Below are 24760 nucleotides of genomic sequence, written 5' to 3' on the forward strand. Positions count from 1 at the left end.
GAGCCGAGCCTGCTACAAGACCACGGTTTTCCAAACACGCTAACCTAATTGTTAAACTATCATGATGATTATTATTTGTTTTTAGTGAGAACCCTAAGGTATTATTTAGATAATGAGTTAAGATAAAATGAATTGATATAAAAGTTAAAAGTTGAATAAAATATTATTATTATTATTTTGATATTTTTAAAAAATTAAATTATTTATTATATTTTATGTGGTGATTTAAAAAAATTGTAATAATGAGATGATATGAATTACTTATGTTATCAAAACGATCCTAAGAATAATTAAAGAAGCCATTTTTTTCAAATTAAATCATTATATTAAAGCAACTTTGATTGATTAGCAACACTTTATCTTTCGGGTTGAATAAAGTTATAACTCAAGTTCGCATTATGATTAAAGTCTATCATTTAAGGAAGAAAAATTCTTCTTTAAAATGTACACGGTATTCGTTAGCCTCTTGCCAAGAATAATAAGGCTGTTGTTATTTATCAAATAATTTATTTATTTTTATTTTACATTTTATCACTTATTTTTTTTATTTAAATGATCATTTTATAAAATCATTTAGAAATTATCATATGAGTGAGAATGATTAAATTAAAAAGGCATGAATAATATTAGAAAAATGATTTCTACAAGATGACTCTCTTTAAAAAAAAAAAAGTTACATTTTTGTAATGATTAAATCTATTATTTTCAAAGAGAATACATAAATTTATACATCATCTTATTACTTATCCAGCATTATTCGTAATATTCATACTCCTCTGTCATTTTGCATGTTAACAACACTTTGATTAAATAAAGTAACAGCATTGACATTAACTTTATCAAAAGTCCAGCTAAATATAAAATATGATACATTTCAGCAAAAGAGAGTTATATTAGATTAATCAAATAAATAAGTATGAAACATTGAGTTACAGTAAATGTATATGTTTCTTTAAATTTGAAGAGTTATTGTTCACCCATCAAATTTATTTTTTATTTATTTTTAATCTCTAATGATTTTTTTATTCACATTTAATTTATAATTTTCTTGTAATAATAATATAAGAATCAAATTAAATTATTAATTAATATATGATTAGTATAATTATAAAATATAAAAAAAAATTATTATTAAAAAATAATATAATATTATTATTTTGATAATTCAATAGTTAATTTAATATAGAGTTATGAATATGAAAATTTTAGATACATGAAAAATATATATTTCTCATCAAAATTTAAATATGAATTTAATGAGTACAATTGTCGTTTGGATTCGAAAATGAGTTGAAATGTATTGTAAATAGTAATAAAATGAATTATGAATAGTAATAAAATTTATGAGTTAAAATTGTTAAATAATAATAAATAATAATGAGATGAATTAAATTGAGATAGACTGTAAATACAAACGAAATAGAATAAAGACCAGAGAACTGGCATCTTTGATAAATAGACACCTTCACTGTCCATTTACTCTGTCGCCAAGAGCAGAGTGCAGATATCTTAGCAACTGAGAGAGAGAGCGAGAGAGAGATATTTTGGGCAGAAAATGGATCAGAGCTCCTCAAAAAGCAAATGGGTCTCGCTTTTCATGCTTCTCTTTGCTCGTTTGGCTACTGCAATCGTAATAGAAGATGGTATGTTTTCTCTTCTTCTCTGCCCACCACCTATATTGTTGTCTATTCGTTCCAAATTTCTCTCCCAAAGTTGCAGATAAGATTTGCAATTAGTTTCCACCTCTCATTTGTGGGTTACCCGTAATTTCTGTGTTTCTCTTCGTCATTTCTGAGATCTGGTAGTATATATTGCATTTGCTCTTTCCACCTCTCATTTGTGGGTTTTCGTACGGAAATATTGGTTTGCTCAGCAGCTGAAAATATATAATGTCTGATTCTTTCTGCTCTCTAAAGATAAAGAAATCACCATTTAGTATTTCATCGAACAATGAGGTTTCGATTTCAAGCTGATTACTCCATCTTTTTTCCTTCGGTAACTTCAGTCGCGAGCCTTCATATGATGTATAAGACCCATTCGTAGCAAGTATTTTTGCACAAAGTAGCAGTTGCTCTGAATCATAAGTTCTAGTAATAGTGATTTCACTGTTTGCAAGTAGTGCTGATTATGGTCTTCAACTGTTCAAACCCAAGGAGCCCCCCACCCCACCACCACTTCTCGACTATTTTTTCCTGTTTTACTAGATCAGTCAGAGACTCAGAGCACTCGATATAAATTTTCTCTGACGATAAAGAACCTAGCTTTTTTTTACCTGGCTGTTTGCGCTCTGATTTGCTGTGCACCTTTGCTGATGATGAACAAGATTGTAGGATGAGAAAATCAATTCGGGGCCCATGTTGAATGTGTGACTAATAATTTTTGCTGCCAAAACACATAATGATCTGCATCATAAAGTTTCTAGGAACCCACTTCAAATAGTTAGGTACCGTGACATATATCGATTATGGAGTTGAATAGTTGATAGCAAGTTATAATTTCTCCATGGTTTCGGATCAACAAACCCTCTAATTGCTTAGAAACTTTGGGCACTAATTTTTCCTTTCCTTTCCTTTTGAGTTCCAAACAATCAAAAGCTTTAAAAATTATTGTCTTTTGAAGCGAGAATCGAGAAAATTATAAAATTGGTTGGTATAAGGGCCCTGGCCCCTATCCCAGTATGATTCATCTTTCCACTTTTTGATAAGATGGATAAATGACCCACGGTCGGCTGATATCCGGGCCCTTTTTCTCCAATTTAAATAAGAAATGGAAAATGCTATTTCTACATAAGTTTTCCACCGAAAACTTCTACCGAAAGGCAATTTTATTTTATTTTTTATTTTTTTATTTTTACTTAGTGATTAAGAAATGTTTTTAAATGAATTTATGATTTTTTTATATTTTTTAAAAATATTTAAAGTGTTTAAAAAAATGATTGAAAAAAAAGCAAAAAAAAAAAAAAAAAAACTTTTGCCTTTCGGTAGAAGTTTTCGGTGGAAAACTTCTGTAGGAATAGCAGTGCTCATAAGAAATTGATTTACAAACAATATCTTTTATAATATTTTATACAAATATTTTTATTTTATAATATTATTGTCAAATATGTTGAAAAAATATATTATATATATATATCATTACTCATTTAACAAAAAGGTGCAGCGTCTGTGGCACCGAGTATCTTTTTCCATTGTTGCTGTGTGGTTATCATCATCCCAGTTTCTAGCTAAAAACAGCGTGATATGGTAAAAAATAAAAGAAGAAAGCACCTTTTTCTGAGTCAAAGTTGAGAGGATCGGCGTGGAAAAAAAAGACCAGGCCAGACACGGTTGGGTAGGACCACGGGTTTAAAGTTTAAACAACGCGGCCTCATGATCAAGCTGATGCCGAGTTTTATTTGTCGTATACGACTCAGAAATGCTTCACAGAGGGGCACATGAGCTTCTTCTCATGTGCTGTATATTTCTCTGTTTTTGTTTAGTTTATTAGCCTTACAGTTAAAATAATTTAACCATATTAGTATTCTAACAGTCTTATATCTTTTAGATTAATAATTAGATATTTAACAATTGATATTAGATAAAAGACCACATCACGAGTTCAGGTCGAACCGACTGGATTAAAATATATTAGTATTATGTGTGGTCATAGTGTTAGGTCCTTGCATATTGATAGATAATTGAAGTTGCTAAAAGTGAAAGGACTACCATTGAGTTAGTGTCGATGGAATGGGCTGTCGTAAATGTTGAATTCGGAAGCACGGTGAAATGTTATAATTTTGAGAGTTAAAAGTTTAATAAAATTACTATCTAACAGTTCTATAAGTTTTAGATGAATGATGATGTATCTAAGAGCATTCACATTGGGTTCCCTATAAAATTTCCTATAATTTAGTTAAAAAAGACACTCCTTATAATTTTTTTTCTAAATTTTACCCATCTTTCAAAAATCTTCTACATCTCATTTCTAATCATTTCTCAATTATATTAAAATAATATTATTCTATTATTTCTTTATTATTTTTTTCTCACTTCTATTTATAAATTTAATTATTTTTTTTTCTTATGTTTTGAACTATTACTATAGTGAATATTTTAAATAAAAATTTAAATTATTTTTTTACGGGTTTGATAATATTTTTAAAATTATTATTTTTATATTTTAGTAATTATTTTTAAAATTATTATTTCAAACTATAATAAATATGGGTATAAGAGAAAATCTAATTGATTAGAAGAAGAATGTATTTTATTTATTATAATAAAATATTAATAAAAGATGATTTAGGGAATGAATAGTGGATGAATTTAGGGAATGTATTTAGAGATAATAGTGAAATAGGGCTGCGGATGGAGATGCTCCAACAGTTTAGCATTTTTTTTTCCCCCATTTAACAATTTCTTTGAGGTTGCAGAGAATCTCACACATTTGGCAAGAGGTCCATATGCAGATAAGGTTATCCATGGGGCGTGTTTATATTATACCATCCCCACCCCGATTATTAAAAAAAAGAATAATTTTGGTGACGTTCTATAGAATTGTATAGTTTAAACGAGAAATTATTTAAAATTTGTTCCGTCTCACCGACTAAAAACAGATTGATAAGACGGTGCAAAATTGTTTTTTGGTAAGCAAGTTGGTATGGTGTCTCGTGACAGCGTTGTTGTCTCGTGTACAGAGAAAAGGATTATCTGCACACGTACAACATCTTAAACTCGTACAATTCTTTTGTCGTGAGAGGAGTGCAAACTGCACAGGCCCGTTACTTGAACCGTGGTTGCGTGTTGTCAGATCATTCCCCTCTCCCTCACAGCTCGTACCACTATGATTTAAAATATAAAAAAACATATGAAAATGGTTGAAACTAGAAATAACTTGCTGACGATATTTTGTTTTTAACAAATTATATTTTATATAATCTTGTAAATTCCATTATCCTGAATGCAGGTCCTTTGCCAAACGGTGATTTTGAAACGCCGCCATCAAACGGGTTCCCAAACGGGGCAATAGCAGAAGGCCCCACCTTGGTCCCCAGCTGGAGATCGAACGGCACGGTAGAGCTCGTCGAAGCGGGCCAAAAACAGGGCGGGATGATCCTCATTATACCCGAGGGCAGACACGCCGTGCGGCTCGGCAATGACGCCGAGATCAGCCAGGACCTGAAGGTGGAGAAGGGATCCATATATTCCGTCACGTTCAGCGCGGCTCGTACCTGCGCGCAGCTAGAGTCACTGAACGTGTCCGTGCCGCCGGCGTCGCTGACAATAGACCTGCAGACACTGTACAACGTGCAAGGGTGGGACCCTTACGCCTACGCGTTCGAGGCTGAGGAGGAAGATGTGAGTTTGGTTTTTAGGAATCCGGGCATGGAGGACGACCCCACTTGTGGACCCATCATTGATGACATTGCCATAAAAAAGCTCTTCAGTCCCGATAGACTCAAAGGTAAAATAAATAAATAAAAAATAACAGTTGGTAATGTTAACAGTTAGGACTGACTTTCGCATGCATGGCTCCCCAGTAGGCACGTAGGGTTTGCGATGCTTTTTGAGTGACTGAATTATAGGGGCAGCATCCAATCCTCTGCGGGTTTCATTTTTTTGGGGAACCAGACATGGGGTGGTCCTTTGTAATCGTGTCAAATAATGTCGATTGAGATGTCTTCATGCTTAGCTCCTAGTTGCAGAAGAAAACAGTAAATAGAATAAAAATTATATGCTACAATAATTTTAGAAATTATAAATGTTTTGCAGGTTAAGATATACCATCCGCATGATAATATTTAATTTACAATATTTAAGTTTTTCATTTTTTTTAAAATCAAATGATGTTACTTCGTCAATGTGAGTGATGTCTCTTTTATACCGATTTATAAATATTATTTTATATTTTATAATTAGTCATAATGATACTTTATTTAAAAAAAAAAAAATCATTTTGAGCTTTCTATCTTATTCGAATTTCAGATTCTACATGAATACTTAAATTTAAAATAAAAATATAAAAATGATTGTATAGGTATAATAAAATATCCACCCGCACAAATGAGGGACAACCTACGAAGATTCATTCAAGTGTCAAAATTTTATACTTCTTGTGTCACGTATTTATGTAAATTATTACGGTGATTTGATGTATTAATACTACTTCTTGCAGAAAGCTGTAATGACAACACACCGGGCTAGTTTAGTTATTTTGGATGGTTCAATTTGACTTGGGATTTTGCAAACTTGGTTTGGATGTTGTATGATAATAGTAACCGTAGAAGGGCTCTTAAAGTATTGTTTAGATTTTGATTGTATTGTTGATGGGTTGCTGAATTGGTTGTACTCGTTTGCAGACAATGCAGTTATCAATGGAAACTTGGAAGAAGGCCCATGGATGTTTAGGAACACTTCGCTCGGTGTCTTACTCCCCACCAACCTTGATGAAGAAATATCCTCATTACCAGGTTGGAATGTGGAATCCAACAGGGCCATCCGCTACATAGACTCCGACCACTTCACCGTCCCGGAAGGCAAACGAGCCATCGAATTGCTTTCGGGCAAGGAAGGCATAATTTCCCAGATGGTGGAAACCACAGCAAACAAACCATACACCTTGACGTTTTCCTTGGGCCAAGCTGGAGACAAATGCAAGCAGCCACTCGCCGTCATGGCCTTTGCCGGAGACCAGGCTCAAAACATCCATTACACGCCTGATTCCAACTCTACCTTTCAGACTGCCAATGTCAACTTCACAGCCAAGGCTGAGAGGACCAGAATTGCATTCTACAGTGTCTATTATAACACGAGAAGCGATGACATGAGCTCCTTATGTGGACCGGTGGTGGATGATGTGAGGGTGTGGTTTTCTGGGTCTAGTGGAAATGGTTTCGGAGGTTTAAGCTTGGGTCTTAGCTTTGCTTTTTGGTTGTTTGTTTTCAGCATGGTTTAGGGCTTTCAAGGCAGGTTATATGTGGCTTAATGTGTTTGGTTTGGCAAGGGAGTTGAGGTCAAACCCATTCCCGTCTATATGTTTGTATGTGTTGCTTTAGAATTTTGGTATGGAAAATGAGTGTCCTTGTGTATGCCCCCCTTTTCGTTAAGGCTAATACATCAATCTAATCAATAGGCTTTGCAATTTTAACACGATCCGAAAATATAAAGTAATAGAGTCAGTGTCAAGTTTAATTAAAGTTGAATTATTAAGTTAACACGAATCTAATTCACCCAACTCAATTTTTATGACTGCATCTCGAATAAATCTATTCTTATAAATAGAGATTTTAAAATCTTTAAGTGTAAAATAAAAATTGAAATAAAATCCATTATATAGAGCAAAGGAAAACAAGTTTAGGAGTTGGCTTAAATGGCAAATGTCTACTCCTACGAAGATAAACTATTTCATCTTATCTCATTTTCTTTTTAAACATCATTTAAAAACAAATACTTTTAAATTAATCATTACAAACATTATTCAAATATATAAATACTTTCAAACTAATCATTACAGAATTCTCAAACTTCTAAACAAAAATAATTTAACTTTTTCAAATCTCAAAATAAAAATAATATTAAAAAATAATTGTTAATGTCGTGCGAATTGGGTTAGAGATCAAAGTGATTCTTTTTGTATCTGGGACTTGGTATTTATACAATAAGTCTGGGGGACAGATCATGTCTGTCCCCATGGAGTCCTTTAATGAGATGTGGCTTTGCGACAGTGTTATTAATGATGCGTGTAGTTCGGACAATAGTGCCATTAATGCGGCGTGATTTTTTGATTTCACTCTCCCCGTTAAAGTCCTTGATGGTCCATTGATATCCCTACTGTCAGAGGATCAAGGGTCTCTCGTACATTACGGCCACTACACAGACAAGCACTCAAGAGCTAGATACTACTCGAGAGGTTTTTAGGTCAATGAGTCACATCCCCTACAACACGTTCTTTCATGCAGGTTGCATCCAGATGAGCCTACCCACGAGTCGGGTTGAAGACTTTATTTGTTCTGAATTAGACATTCAGTTCTTGTTCCCGTAGTTGCTATTCTCAGGCCCGCTGGGACTGTGGGGAAAAAATCTCCTTACAATAATATTATAACAATATTTTAATTTTATAATATTTTTTATTCAACTTTTTATCTCTTATTTCTCAAAACCTAACAAATATTCAACTCAATCTATCTTACTACTATTTACAAAATTATCATCTCATTTCAATTTCAAATTTTTGATTTTTTCATATAATTATTACCATCAAAATAATATTAAATATTTATATTATAAAATTCAACTTGTACTCTCTCATTTCTTAAAGAGAAATTCTATTTATAGTCCTGAGTGGAGGATTACGTGTACAGTCTCATTAATAAATGATGGTAAAAAGAAGAAAAAATATCATTTTAAAAATGATATTGTTGTAATTTTAAATTTTTTTTAAATATAACTGTATGGGCTTACATAAGTAGTCTCCATTTGGGAACTGTATGTAGATAGAAAATCCAATTAAGCATCTTAACTCAAATTATTTTATTACTATTTATAGATTTCTCATCTCATCTCATTCCCCAAACAGAATTTCAGTTTTGTTGGTATGCATTATCTATATCTAAAATTTGAACTCTTGAATGCTTTAAGTTTCTAAAGGTCAACCTCATTCTTTGTTTGGACAATAGTTTTAGGGAAGACTTTGACCATTGATAATCTTAGAAGACGTGGCATTATGATAATGGATTGGTGCTGTTTGTGCAGAAATAGTGATAAAATGGTGGATCATTTACTATTATATTGTGAGTTTGCTAAAGATACATGAAATTACTTTTTCATCAAGATGGGAATAGCTTGGGTAATGCGGGATAGGGTGGTTGAACTCTTAGCATGCTGGAGAGGGATCATATTGGGACACCACATATTGCAGCAGTCTAGAAAATGACCCCTATCTGTATTTTTTGGTGCATTTAGAGTAAACGAAAAGATGGACGTTTCGAAAATTGTGAATGTACCTTAGAAGAGTTTTGGATTTTTTTTTTCTTTTCTGGAAGACTTTGTTTTTGTGGCCATTGCTTTAGATTTGAATAGTTGCAGTTTACATGATTTCCTTATAACTGTTTCTAGTTTCTAAATAGGCGTATGCGTATGTGCATATTTTTATTGTATTTGAGTTATTCATATCTTTATATCAATGAAATATTTTATTACTTATAAAAACAATAATAAAAAAAAAGTTTCTAAGGGTCACCCATCATCGATGAAAAGTCAAGAATTTACCTAATTTGTGTGATAGAGACTTATCATAGGAATTCGAAGTTTAATAACGTAGAAGACATATTACATTTATAAGATTTTTGAAAGGGTAATATATTTTACACCTTCTTTATTATTGATTTAATGTTTAGTTTTTTTTTTTTCTTTTCACTTTTTGAATTTAGATTAAAAATTTCAGAACTTGACGTTCTTATATATTTAAAAAAAAATTAAATCAATTAACATAATCATGTAATTTAATTAAAAATAAATTTAATTTTATAAAAACTGACATTCTTTTATTCTTTGAGTCGATTTTTATAAAATTAAATTTATTTTTAATTAAATTACTTGATTATATTAATTGATTGAATTTTTTTTTATAAGTTATATAAGAAGGTCACGTTTTGAAATTTTTAATCTATATTAAAATAGCAAAACACAAATAAAAAAAATTTGAATATCAAATAAGTAATGAATGAGTAGTATTAGCTTTATCCTAAAGAGTAATTTTATATATAATTGTGAAATGCATAAAGATTAAGTAATCGATTTGAAAAATATTAAAATTTATTATTAAATAATTAATTTTTTAAAATGATTTACACATTTTATTTATTTTTTTTAAAATAATTACGTTGCAGTCCATAATTGAAAAAATCTTTTCACTGCCCTAAATTCCTAAAAGTTTAGATAAGCCGTTGGATTGATGTCAAGTGCCGACCACGTCAGCCAGCGGCCCCCAACGTCAAGTCGGTATAAAATGGGTACTCGGGTGGAATTGACGACCAGAGGGAGTTGGGAGAAGAAAGGCCGGGCTACAGAGTTTTCCATTTCCTATTCTCAGATCGCCTTTGCTCTCTCCACCTCCTCTCCTTCCCCAATGGAAGGCCGAGAGGGTCCCACCTCCCCCTCCCACTCCCACTCGGACCCACCGTCTCCGCCCAGAGATCTTGATCCTGACTTCACACCTGTTGGATCCCCAGACCACGACCTCCACATTCCCGAGATCCACGCACTTCCCTCCGATGAAGACCACGACCACGATCACGGTAAAGCTCCAGATCATCCGGGTGGGGCCGCCGTTCTCACTGATGATCTCAAGCATAAGATCATTAAGCAGGCATGGCCTTCAACCCTTTCCTCAAAACTCTTACCATGTGCATTTTGATTTTTGAATCCTAATAAATCCTTTTGCTACACTTTGGCTGCTGAGAAAACGTATAAATTTTAAGTCTTGAGTTTTATGCCTTTTTTTATCAGCACAACAGGGACTTTTTTGAGGATGAAAATAGGCATAGCCCAAGAAAGAAATATGAAGTTCTTATATCGAGAATATTTGAGTTATGAGTTCTCAGAGTTTCTTAGTTAGATGAATGAATTCACTTTATGTTTAGGGTTGAGCTTTTTTCTCCACTCGTGACTTTTAAAGTTGTAATCATTGCATTGCTAGGTAGAAAATCCTTGCGAATAAACGTTAACGAGCTGTTACTTAGATTTGCTGCCACTCAAAATCTTATTGGCCTTTGAAAGCAAAAATATTGAAATCACAAATTCACAAAAAGAACCGAACTCCCCAGACCGCAACATGGTTGGCTCATTTTTATCGCTTTTTTTCTTCGTTTATTGTTTACATTGATTGAAATTTAATTTTATGTGCAATTTCTCAAATGATTGAATATCTTTTCTAGACCATTTATTTTATGAGACCTCTAAAGTACTTTTGAAACGTTCAGTCACATCAACAAATTCACTTTGTGTTCGTTGTTTACAACTGAATCCTCAAAGTGTACAACTATGAATACCCAAGTGCTAGACGGGGAGTCCTTGAGACATTTATTTGTCATTTGTTTGTTTTTCAAACCAAAGGCCTTCATGCTAGATGTCATCTCCCGGCCCTATAAGAATGGAATGGTTTGTGAGGTCACGGTTCAATTCCTGCGAACTAAATAATAAAGAGGAAAGATTTTCTGTATCTTTGCTGCTAGTTCTATTGATTTTAACTTAAAGTGCTAAGTCCTCAAGCATCATGGAGCTTGTTCATGGTTTTGCAGGCAGAGTATTATTTCAGTGATGAAAATTTGTCAACTGATAAGTATATGTTGGGCTTTATTAAGAAGAACAAGGAAGGTTTTGGTAAGTCCTTAGCTTTCATGGTTCAATTTCTAATTTAGCTTTAGCTCTATGTTGATAGTGGTAATGATAATTCTGATTGCACTGCTAATGCATGGCATGTTGTTGTTGTACATAAGTTGTTTTGCATGTGTTTTTATGTACTATAGCATCTGATTCTGCTATATTTTTAAGGCGATGAATTTTGGATCCAAACAAATATGTAATGTTTATGACGCTCCTCTTGCAGCTTTAAAGATCTGATGACCAGAATGGGTGCTTAATTTTTTTCTTTCGATAAGTAAGAATGGGTGCTTAATATAACAACTTTGCAGAACTTAATATGCAAAAACAATTTTTCTTCTAGATATAGCACAAGAGACATGTAGTCTGGCACAAGAGCCCTCTTTCAGCCTCTTTCACATTTATCTTAGGTAGAAGACTTTAAGACTAGGCTTGGTTTAGATTGAGAGGGGCTCTCAACCCATCTAATCTCATGTCATCTCATTATTACAACTTTCGCAAATTTTCACACAAAATATAATAAACAATTCAACTTTTTCAAATTCCAAAACAATAATAATATTAAAAAATAATATTCTAACAATATTTTATTTAACTTTCAACTTTTATCTCAACTCATCTCATCTCAACTCACTATCCAAACCTAACCTAATCGATATTGCCTTATTCCTGCATTTTAATTTTCCCTAACAGGATTTTATATTTATTTATCAGGCTGTTATATTAGAGACTAGATGCACTTGAATCATCCAGTGTCATATTCTTCATCAGTAACCGCTAATTCAACCCAATCTCTCTCCACCCCAACCACCATCCAAAAAAAAAAAAAAAAAGGAAAGAAACATTTTTGCTGCTAGAAAGACAAGAATAGGGATGATGAACGTGATGAGTAAAGCAGGTACTTCTGACAGGTTGCTTTGCCTGGATGTTTTCCTGGTGCAGCCAGTTTTGGCTGTGCCGAGCTTCCAGGATTAGTCTGAATGACGTTGCAACTAACTGCGAACTGATTCCTTCCCTGTTCTTATGTCCCACTGTACTGTGGCTAGCAGATTTCAGTTTTAGCCGTGCCAATCTTCTGAGATTGGTCTATATGACTATCCTTCATCACATAGATGCTTTTTTTTTTTTGTTTGGTCTGTCACAAATGTTTTTCCACTTCGAATGGTGCGGTAGGATACTCTTAATTTTCTAAATTATTCTTGTTCCACAGGTCCGCTTTCCCTCAATTCTCACGTTAATTTGAAACATAGGTGTTATGTTTGAAATTGGAAATAGATTTGGCAATATATCCATTAATTGTGGTCTTCTTAAATTGTTGGCTTTTCTCAAAGAGGAACAGTTCAGACTTTAGATGATCAGGAGGGAGTACATTGCAGATTCATATATTCTATTTTATGATTTTCTCTGTTTTGTAACTTTTGTTGGAGGGAAGATGTTCTTTTAATAGACTTATATGTGCATCAATGATGGATACATGCTACATCGAACTGCTTATGTCACTCTTTCCCTGTCAATATTTCAAGACTGTTAAGAACTGCCTTTTAATGTAGATGGTCCTCCCATTATGCGTTGGGAGCTCCTCTGTCAATGACTCAATTGGCAGTCTCATATTCCGTTCCCTTGTGGAGCAGCATTGTTGCTATTACCATTTGAGACTGGCCATGAGGCATACAGTTATTCTTTCTACTATTTTGTACCTATCAAGAAATTTTTGAGACTGTTACCCATAGAAAAAATAACTGTTTAGTTGCAATATTACCCAGTCCCTGGATTTTATTTTTTTAAATTACATGCAGAAGCTGAAGTCACAAAAAGGTCTCATTTTTTTATAAGTAATAAGAGATTTTATTCCCAAGAATAGGCAAAAATAAAATGTAGATTGTCCAAATCCGGCTCTATCATTTCATGTTACTTGCACATCCATATTTTTGGAGTAATGCATTTGTATGTAAACCTATGAGAGTTAGAATTCTAATTTGACAAGTTGATGCAGCTATTTTCTTGGTTATCACTTGTCAAAGACTATTAGTATAAAAAGAAATTTTTCCTTGAGCATTTAGGACACTGTTTTAAGTTGCAGACCTTTACCACCACCACCAATCCCTCTTGTAGGGCAATTTGTGCTTGGATGGGTCGTGTGATCTATCTAGGCCATTGTGCCTGGATGGGTGCGTGTCGATCGATCTGGGCATGTGGAAATCTTCAATCACCATGTTCCTGTTTGCATCTTCTCTTTTTCTTAAAGAAGGTTAAGTGAGGGGATCTCCTCCCCAATGTTTTTTACGGTTGTATCCAAAGGGAATGTTAGCCCTTGACATGTGTGAGTTCATTCATTTATGAAAGAGACAAGAATATGAATGACTATAGATACATTTGTTCCTCTTCTTTTTCTGGTTATTTGGTTGCCATCTGTTTAACCTTTAGTTCTTTGTTATGTATGGGTGTATTTCCAATTTCTTTCATGAGTCAATATCTTTTCTAATTTGGCTGTCATTTATACAAACTCTGTTGTTTTTGGCATATTTTCCTTGCAGTCCCTATAGCAGTTATTGCTTCTTTTAGGAAAATGAAAAAGCTCACCCGAGATTATTCATTAATAGCAGCTGCACTGGGGGAGTCTTCCTTCCTTGTAATGCTATTTTATTTTCTCAGTTTATTTTATTTTTAACTAACAATGGAGTGGTCAAGGTGCTAACAGCTACAATTCAAAACTTCTTACATCACAACTACAGGTTGTGAATTCAAATGGGAAAAAAGTCAAGCGACTCCACCCATTTCCATCCACTGAGGTTAAGGATCCAAAGGTATCACTTTGATGACATTGATATATTTCTCTCAGATGCGTTATTTATAGAAATTTTGTAGATCTAATTTCTGGACCCTAGTTATTCACTGTTTTGGTAGAAAATCTACCAGAGGATCATTCAGTAGAGAACATTCAGAGGATATTTGGTGAAGCTGGAAAGTAAGTTTTTTCCCTTTGCTCTTAATAAAATTGTCATTTGGTCGAGTCAGTTTTTTCTTCCTCTTCATTTGTTTGTCCACATTGTCATATTAGTGCATTCTGCATTTTATTGATTGTAGAACTTCATTTTAACTTTCCAGTATAAAGAATATTTGCATCCGTGACCCTCATGCCGTAGAGGGGTCAGCTAAAGTCAGCAAGCCTGAAATGCTGATCAGTAGTAAGGTGTGTAGCTTGAGAAGATGGACTTCAATGTCAAATAATTCATTTACATGATCTATATACTTTTTTCCTCATCTTAGATTTTTTTAATTTTTTGAAATTGTCTTCCCTTTTTCCAATTCATATTCTCTAGTATTGCTAACTTCTAATTTACTTATCAAAAAATTAATATTCTTTAGTATTGCATGTATTGAAATTGCATATTTTTCTTCCAAACTAAATTGGATTTATGACGATTAGCCTTTTCTTTTCTTAAGGAAATTGGTGAGATTTTCTATGCATTAATGCTAGTAAATGTGCTTTTTTTAAAAAAAAAAATCTGGGAACAGAGAGCTTGTTTAGGAAATGGCTATGCCAGCCTATGCAACCAAATTGTTTTTTTTTTTTTTATAAGTGATAAGAGATTTCATTAGAGACGAATGTATAGGTGAAACCCATATACACAGGAAAAAGAAAACACCTAAATACATTCTAGGATACAAAAAGCGAGATCAGAAAATCATGAGCGGAAGATCCGTTATTCACTAAAGCTGCAAGCCAAAACAACAAAGAGCGTACAAAAAAATTCTAGATATGTTCGAGAGAACACTCTGTCATGAAAATATTGCCCATTCCTTTTCATCCAAATGCACCACATAAGACACAAAAAAATCATCTTCCAAGCAGCGCCCACTTGAGAACAACCATGAAGCCTGTTCCAACAAGCAAGAAAGTCAATCACTCTCAACAGCATCACCCAAGTCAAACTGATTCCACGAAAGATACCATTCCACAAAGCCTTTGCTATCTCACAATGCAATAGAAGATGATCCACAGTTTCCCACTCATTTTGCTCGAAGCACCACTCCATAACTATATGAGTATTGTTATAGCCACAAAGAGATTACAAAAAAGTAATCCCACAAACTGACGTTACTTCATGTAGTCCGTTAGATCTACTTTACAATAAAAATAACTTTACAATCTGACGAACCATATCATGCAGTATTAATTTGTGAGATTACTTTTGTGTAATTTATTTATGGCTAGAGATGGTAATTGGGGAGATTAGAAAGTAAATAACGATAGAAAATAAGTGGAGAGATTAGAAAGAGTGCTCTTAACAAAAGTAAGGCCCGCGTTTGGATGTTGAGATGGTCTCAACCCATCCCATTTCATCTCATCTCAATTCATCTCAATTCATTTCAATACAAACATTTTTTAATTTCAAATTTTTAACTTTTTCATTTAATCATTACAATTTTTTCAAATTTTCAAACAAAATACAAAAAAAATTCAAATCCTAAAATAAAAATTATATTCTAACAATTTTTAATTTTATAATATTTTTATTCAATTTTTTATCTCTCATTTCCCAAAATCCCATAAAAAATCTTAACTCAAACATTTCACTACTATTCACAAACTATTTCACTGTTACTCATAGATTTATCATCTCATCTCAACATCTAAACGAGGCTTAAGTTTAAGTCTCTCCTTTAGATGAATATAGTTGCTTCCAGTCAGCTAGCCTTCTCTCAACTTTTTCAACAACCCTATCCCAAATAGCACAAGCCTTGAAAGGCGCCCCCAACAGTAGACCCAAATATTTCATAGGAAGCGAGACGATTTTACAGCCCATCAAGTTTGCCAAACTATTGATGTTACACATCTCCACCAGAACCAACTTTGACTTACCAACGTTAAGGCTCGAAACAACTTCAAAACATAATAACACAGCCCTTAAGGGTTGAATATGACCACGATCCACATCACAAAAAATGAGGGTATCATTTGCAAAAAGAATATGCGAAAGATTAATAGACCCATTAATGGCATTACCAACCGAAAAGCCAGAAAGAAACCCCCCTAATAGAGGCCGCCACCATCCGTCCCAACACCCCCATGATGACAAAAATGAAGGGAGATAAGGGATCCCCCTGTCTCAAGCCACGAGAGTTATGGAAAAGCTAGTAGGGTTACCATTAACCAATATCTAGAAACGGGTTGTAGAAACAGTGCCTAATCCATGAACACCACTGTAACACCCCCTTCCCTAGGGTTAGGAGTGTCACATGTTTTTTTTTACATATAGCCAGACAAGAGATTTCATAATTTAATAAATTCAACTAAATAAATAATTAAAGCCTGAAATTAAATCCAATTGCTCCATCTAAGCCTGACCCGCCTACCCGTACTAATCATCCTCACGTGGGTGGTTAAAAATATGAAAGAAAACTAAAATGAGTCGAAGACCCAATAAGAAACCCATCACAACATAAACATAATAACGTAGGATTTTTCATAAAACATTTCATGCTGAGAATTTAAAATCATGATCATTTACATATATGCTAATGTCATGCATGACTTATTTTTAAATTATCTGACTTATCATACTTATCTTACTGGCCAACACGCTTAACCCTGTGTGCAAGGTTGTGCACCGGCCCCACATCCTGTAGTCACAAGAGGAACTGCTAATAGTATTTTGGCATATTATGGTAGACCACGCTTAGGACTGTGGCTTACATGTCCACCCATAAAATCACATTGGTAGCATGCATCTAAATGACCATCTTATAAAACTTATCTTATCTTACACTTAATCATAAGAAAGCTTACGTAACTTGATCATAAAAAGCTTAGATATCTTATGCAACGTGAGATGTATAACATATATAACATTTACATAATTATAAAATGCTGAATTAAATGTGATGCAGAATGACATGGTTGTGTACGGATCACATGTTTGCATATACCATGACGTGCATGGTACATAAACACTAGCTTTCAAGAAGCTAACAAAATAACAAAGGAAATTTGTTTCGATAATTAGCTTAATCGTATTTAAAATTCAAATACTAACAAAACTATTATTATAATCTAACTATAATTTAACACTAACATTTTATAATTTGGTAGGAAATCATATTTGATTTAAATCTATTAAATAACACAACCATTTAAATACTAGTATCATATCTTAAGTTTTAAATTATAGTTTAGTAGGGAAAATATTTTATCAAATTCTGTAACATAACAGTGGAGAATATTCAGCTCATGGATAGACTTAACAATACTTAATATTAAAATTCTTGTAAACTATTACTGTTTAATAATAATTTAATACTTGATAATATAATTTAAAAACCCTTGAATATTTTCTGTAAACAGTAAAATTTCTGGGCTAACACATTTATTCAATTAAAACCGAGCCTATGTAAAACATAATAAAATGGTTCTGTATAAATAAATATAACTCGGTCCAATAACACCTGTCTAACTTAATAATCATTTAACATAACCCAACTCCAATTAAAAATCAAGCCTAGTATAAAATAAACGTGGAAACAGGCCAAAAGCATACTGCCATGACTTATAAAGTAGGGTAGTAATGTAATTATACTTAAAACAAAATTTTCAAGATGCTTTACAAAAGCTACACGACAAAGGATTTTTAAGGGCATTAGTGTAAAAATGTATAATATGTGGTTGCACTTCTGGAAGGCTAAAACAAAAAGGTTGCCTTAGGTCATGATACTAGAATGCTCATTTGAGAGGAGTGTCGTGCGATGGGGTCTGGGACTCATCGAGAGAAATGGCTAGGGACGAACGCCAATAGAGACTTCCGTGCATGGTGGTAGAGCTCCTAGCATAAAAGATGGTTCCGGTGCAGTTAGAGGGAGAGAGCGACGGAGAAGATAAAGCGAAGGAGAGATTGACATGGGCTTACCAAAAGAGAGGGATGTTTTGCACAGTGGTTCTGGTTGGCTAAGCTACTGTGGGTTGATGGGAGGTAATGACCGGAGATATCTGTGGCAACTTGAGAACTCCAACGTCTTGTGGTGGTCTACGGTGGTGTTCGGGTTACTTGATTGCTCTCGGTTGAGCGAGTTTCGACGTACTGCGTACAGGTAGGGATGGAGAGGCCTACGGAGGAGATGGGTGGCACCTTCTGGTGCTTCTTGGTTGTGGGGTCTCACGGTGTGGCGTCCATTGCAGCTTTTTGTGGCATGGAGATGCTATGTTTTTGTTGTATATAAACAGAGGCTACGTCGGTATCATATGGGCTGATTTTGGTGGTTCCTGTTGGTTGGCTGCTGTGACTCACGTCTGAGTCGTGGTAGTGTCGAGCATGATGACGGTGAGTCTTCCATGGCTTGAGTGCATGTTGTCCGTGCGTTGGGAAGGGCTATGGCTCTTCTTCTCCATCTGATTCGATGGTGGGTTGCTGGTGACTGGCCGACTGTAGCTTCCTTCTCGGTTTGGACGTGGAGATCATGTAGTGGAGGTCTCTCTACGTCGGGTAGTTTGTGAAGGATGAGGAGGTTGAGCGGCAACCATAGAGCTTGAAGAAGATGAACGTACATTGCCTTTAAGGTCCAAGGTTCAAACCGAGATTGTGAAAGTTTGTGGGATGGTTGAGCAACACTCTGAAAAATTCAGCATTCCACTCCTTTAAATCAAGCTTCAAAGCTTTGAGCTTACTAGCAAGAATGAAACTAGGAGTACCCGTGAATTGATAAGATGTCCACTAGCTCCTAACCTTGTCAACAAAGCCATTAGATCCCAACCACATATTTTCAAGCTTAAAATATCTCCAACTCCCATGAATGCTGCCACTGTCCAGCAAAATAGGAAAATGGTTCGAACGCACCCGAGGCATTCTCTTTTCACATAACTCCAAGTAATGTGCCTCCCAAGAAGGAGAAACAAGAAAACAATCCAATCTCCCCCCCACCACATTAGAGGAAGGTCCAAGAGGTCCAAATATAAAATGAATTCAGAAAATCCTCCATTGCTGGGGAAGAACTAGAATTTCTTGAACGTTCACTAGGAAACCAAGCAGTGTTGCGGTCCCCACTCACACCATGGAATGTCCCAAAGAGAATACAAACCCGCCTATTCCCCCACACAAGTCTCCTATCCCTATCTGAATTTGGACCATAAACACCTGTGAAGGCCCACTCTCACCCATCCTCTACATTTTTAAATGAACAAGCTACAGAAAAATTTCCTATACATTCCTCCATAGACCCCACCACCTTGTATCCTACATCAAAAGAACTCCCAAAGCTCCCATAGATGCCAAAAAGGCCCAACTCACAAAAGAATTGCCCCACAAGCTACGAATTAAGCATCTACCAATAAAGTGTAACTTCCTTTTTTGAAAACAAACAATGTTAACCTTCCAATTATGTAACAAAGACTAGATATGAAGCGTTTATTAGGGTCATTAAGCCCCCTAACATTCAAGAAAGAATCTTAAGCTTCATAAAAAAGATGAGACCCCCTCCCTTTCAATCTATGCCTTCCTCCACTCCCATCCTTCATAATTAATAGAGCATTCTAATCTTCTTAACTCTCTTTCTTTTTTAGAGGTTGATTTCAAATCCGAGGAGCGTCCAGATTCAATGGCTATGAGAAGAGCTTCGAATTGTTCTTCGAAGCCATCACGAGAGATCCCAACACAAGCCTGTATTTCCTCTACCTTTTTAAAAACCAATTTGACACGGCACATGAAGAAGTGTGACAAGGAGGAATCAGATCATCGTCTTTCCCAACAAAACAGTTCCCTTCACACAACCAATTGCAAGTTCGAGACATCAGAAACCCCCCTAATGACATCCTGCTGCACCCTACCAGAGTTGAGCAACACTTGTGAAAAAAATCCATTGTCCATCCTTGATTGTAGTAAAGCCTCCATTAGAATTAATAGTTGAACAACCAACAGAGTAGAGTCCATTGAATGCGAACCCATTACATATGGAGCCAGAGGCATTGATGGGACAGCTTCCTGCACATCCACTGTTGTCCATGACTCAAGACTTGGCAGAAATTCCCCATCTTCCATTTCCGGAACAGATGCACTGATTGAGAGATCTATGGGCTCCGACTACGAAGTTTGTGCCGACCCCAATGACAATGGACCAGCAAGCAGCATTGTGGGAGAGGGTGAAAGTTTCGAACCCGAGAACCCCGAAATAGGCCTGATATGAGGCTTTTCTCACCAAACACAGAGTGGGCCTTTAACCAAGCCATACCAACTTTGTTTTCCCTTATTGTCCTCACCTGGCTTTGGGCCCATAAAGGCTGGCCCAACTGTATCATAGGACGCCCGCTTACCCAGAACTCTGAACTCGCAACCTACTCCATCCTTCAACGAACCCGAGCCCGTTGCAACCCAACGAAGCATAAAATCAAAATTTTTCCCTCATATTCAGTAGGGTGTTCTGCATGGATCTTCATCTCCATCAAAGGGCGAAGCTTTAGTTAGTGACAAGCGGTAGTTATTCACTTTCTCACGAGTCTTCTTTTCACTTTTCCGGAACTCCTTGCTGGAATTAGCCACTTCTTTCCTTCCTTTTAGCCTCTTAATCATTTTTTCTTATACTCATTTCTTCCTTATCTCACGATGGGTTTTAGTAGGAAGCTTTTCATTGACTCTTAAGATTTTTTATTTTCATCGTGAGAATGACAAATGGTGGCAGATTACGGAGAAAAGTCGTAAGGTCACTAAGTTTTAAAAATAATTTTTTTTAATTGGCACCAAGTGTCCATAAACAACGTCTCGACTAATTCCGAGGGTGTACAGGCCCACGACAAGGAGTTTTCCGCAAGTGTACCTTGGGTAATTTAAGGGGAAATCCCCCAATACGATGGACCCTAGAGATTGTTTGCATCCAAGGGAATTTGAACCTTAGAACTAGGGGAGCATACAACCAAGCCTAAGGTTTTTACCACTTGAGCCAACCCCTAGGGGTTTAAAAATAATTATCTAGGGGTTTAGAAATTTCTTTTGTGCCAATATTTTACAGTGGACAATTACTCCTGACAGTTTATTGTATCAATAGGGCTTTCAATAAACAACTTTTGAATACATCCTGTGTAGTTGGGTTGTACCTATTCTTGGTAATAAAATTTCTTATTAATTAAAAAAAAAATTTGAAGTTTTGATGTGATCAACATATGCGTGGTTGCTTTTCTTAAAGGGAAAAATATACTCTCTACTCTCCAACTATCCAGCGCTTTATACTTTGCATCACGAATCGCTAGAAACATGTGTAGTGTATGGCTAACCCAATAATGAACCTTTCATAAGGGAAGTGTGAAGACTAACACATCACCCTCCCAGAATTTCTTCTAGAGCATGTTAAATAACTGTATATCGTCTAGGAAGTGCTAGACTATTTTGTGTAAATGCAAGTTAAAGCAAACCAAAGTAAGTTATTGTTCATATGTTTTTACTCTAAACTAGTCATTTGAAACTTAATCCTATTGATTAAGATTGAAGTTAATTAATACCGAAATATTTTTTTATGAATATAGTACCGAAATACAGAACGCCTCTTTTTTGTATTTTTGCGGTGGGGGTGAGGAAAAGGGAAGAGGAAAATTTTCTGCAATGTGGTTCAACTCATAAATCAAATTAAACAATAAACTTTGCAAACTAACATAAAATTCCCAATGTGCTGCTACCACTTTTTATATAGCATTCTCTAGGTAATGACTCGGACTTTAGTTTTCCTGGCCTGTACGATTGTCCTCAACGACACCTCGGTAAATAAAGCATAAAAACAAAAATAAGTCGTATGTTTGGTAAATATATGTCATGCAGTAAAAAGTTACAAGAGTAATGCTATAAACCACACTTTCATCCTACTATCATCCCACCATGTAAATGTGGCACTCTCATCAACCTTGGATTATCCTTTATTTTTTTAAAAGAAAAAATCTACAAATTGATGGACAATGCCACCTCATCCTAGTGGGATGAGAGTAGGAGGATGGTGTAGTATGTAGAATTTCCCTAGTTACAAACATTTTATATCCGTAGAAAACATTTTAAAAGTTTTCTGATTTTTATATGTAGTTGCATGTTCTGGTGGAGTACGAGACTGTGGAGGCTGCTGAGAAAGCTGTGAGTATCAAATCTTCTTTCAATAATCTTTTTGCACTTTAGTTTTGTTGCTTGATTAATTTATATTGAGGGCTTGACACTTCCCTAATGATTGGATCAGGTGGCTACTTTGAATGATGAGCAGGACTGGAGAAATGGCATGCGGGTCAAGCTTCTTAAGCGAGTGGTAATTAGTATGACATTGCATCTCTAATTTTGGCAAAAACCGGTACTGACATTAGTTTATCTGCTTTAGGTCAAGTACGGGCAGAGAAAACATGCCTGGAGGGGATCTGATTCAGAGAAGAATAGCACCAGCCGAGGATCTGATCATATAGGAGACGAGGAAAATCATAACTTGAGTGAGCATCATGATGATACACCTGATGAAGAGGTCAGCAGTTCCACCCTTTTTTTAGGCATAAATCAACTTTTCTGTTAAAACCCTCGATAGATTGAGGTGATTTCCAAATTTTCTTTTGAGAGCATATTGTTTAGTGAGTCGGATTGGCTAAATTATGCGCACTTTATTTCTAATGGATCTCTTGTATAAGCCTTGGAGATGCTGTTGTTTTTTATTCTTTGTTTTTAGTCGTTTTGCTCCAACCTTTGATGTTATAAGGCAAGTAGAAGAGAGAAAGCCCCGCGTGGGGAAATAAAGGAAAGGCCTTTACATGTAATTGTCTCTGTTATATCTTCTTCATTGTAGGATGGGGAGCATCTATTGAAGGAGAAAATTGGGCAAAGAGGTCATAATCGAGGAAGATCAAGAAGGCACAATTACCGTGGAATCAATGGGCTGGGTATTTAGAACTGCTGCTTTTTCTCTCTTTTGATATTTCGATTAAATTTAACTTGGGTTGATATTATGTCTCCTGTAGGCCACGGAAGTACTTCCTCTACTCATGCCATTGAAGCCTCAAAACCACCTCCTGGTCCGAGAATGCCTGATGGAACTAGGGGATTCACATTGGGGCGTGGTCGGCCTCCCACCTCCAACCAAAGTTAAAAGAAAAGTAAGTGCTTTAATACCCAGGTGGAGATTAGCTCTCAGTTTTCCGATAATGCGGTGATCTGGGAGTTAGAAATGGGTGGGTGTCTGAACATGTGATTACATCGTAAATTCGTGGATATTTTAATTATGTGAGGATGTTCTTGCTCATAAACTCTAGATTTAAATCATGAATGCCAGATTTGCTTGTAAGATTGTGATTGAAAAGTAATACAACCTCATACGACAGTGTTCATCCCACGTTCACTGCTTTGACATGGTGTGAATGGATACATCAATTTTTCTTTCTTACGGATCACAGACCTAGCAGGTTTGTTTGAGATATTATCAAAGCAAAATCTGGAGATCCAAAAGGACAGACATACTTCCTTACTTGGGAACTGGAACATACTGGATAAGTGATTATAGAGGGTGGATGATTGCTATACAACCTGCCACATTCAGTTTTGAACGTTTGATGCAGACTACCAAATGCGAAATCTATGTTCACCTGCTCGACACAAGTTGCTAACTAACTAGTCAGCCTCGAAGAAACATTCATTCGGTGTACTTTATATATATATATATATATATATATATATATATTTATGGCCATTCGATAAATTTTGTAGGCAATTCGATTTTCTGACTGAATTGTCGTGCACCTGCATTTTGTTTTGGGAACCAATATTTTCTCGAGTTTCAAATGGGAGGAAAATATATGAGAAGGGTCTTTTAGCTTTAATTGATATCTGTATAGAATTTCAAGATAGCAATAATAATTAAGAAAAAAAATTCTGAAATAATATTTGTTCAAATTACCTGCAATTATCTAAACACCAAGTGTAGTGTCTAACCAGCTGTGGTGGCACACTGGCCTCTATCTGCACTGAGGCAGCCCGGATCCCATTAGTATTCAACTGATGTATCTTTCTACTCTATCATGCACTGAAATATTAATAACCAACCTCTCTTTATTTTTTATTTTACCCTAAATACCAGCATATTTTTATTTATATTATTTTTCAACCTTTATACAAGGCAATTAATCTCTTTATAATTCATGATAATGATATAGAGCAATAATAATTTTTAAATGGCAAATCTGAGCAATAATAATCTTAGGCTTGGTTTGGTTTCACAAACTTTTCAAAACATCTCATCTTATTTTATCTTATCTTAATATCTAAACATTATTCAAATACAAATATTTTTTAATTTAAAAATTTTAACTTAAATTTTTCATCTAATCTTTACTTAATCATTAAAACTTTTTCAAACTTTCAAACAAAATACAAAAAAAAAAAAGAAAAAAAATCAACTTATTCAAATTTTAAAAC

At 34.9% G+C, this 24760-nt stretch overlaps 2 protein-coding genes across 2 annotated transcripts; both read left to right on the forward strand.

The window, feature by feature from the left end:
• The first annotated feature begins 1436 nt into the window (after positions 1-1436).
• On the forward strand, positions 1437-7125 carry LOC109021376. The gene is made up of 3 exons (XM_019003996.2): positions 1437-1643; positions 4945-5442; positions 6338-7125. Exons 1-3 carry the CDS (start codon positions 1556-1558, stop codon positions 6931-6933), a joined length of 1182 nt encoding a protein of 393 aa, XP_018859541.1. The 5' UTR covers positions 1437-1555; the 3' UTR covers positions 6934-7125.
• A 2827-nt stretch (positions 7126-9952) lies between these two features.
• LOC109021375 (la-related protein 6A) lies at positions 9953-23681 on the forward strand. The gene is made up of 11 exons (XM_019003992.2): positions 9953-10344; positions 11276-11357; positions 13892-13986; positions 14090-14161; positions 14243-14322; positions 14463-14547; positions 22403-22450; positions 22551-22616; positions 22686-22823; positions 23139-23232; positions 23311-23681. The coding sequence occupies exons 1-11, from the start codon at positions 9985-9987 to the stop codon at positions 23436-23438; spliced, it is 1248 nt and encodes a 415-aa protein (XP_018859537.2). The 5' UTR covers positions 9953-9984; the 3' UTR covers positions 23439-23681.
• Positions 23682-24760: the final 1079 nt, after the last annotated feature.

Source organism: Juglans regia, chromosome 3 (genome assembly GCF_001411555.2).
Source record: "Juglans regia cultivar Chandler chromosome 3, Walnut 2.0, whole genome shotgun sequence".
Taxonomy (NCBI): Eukaryota; Viridiplantae; Streptophyta; class Magnoliopsida; order Fagales; family Juglandaceae; genus Juglans; species Juglans regia.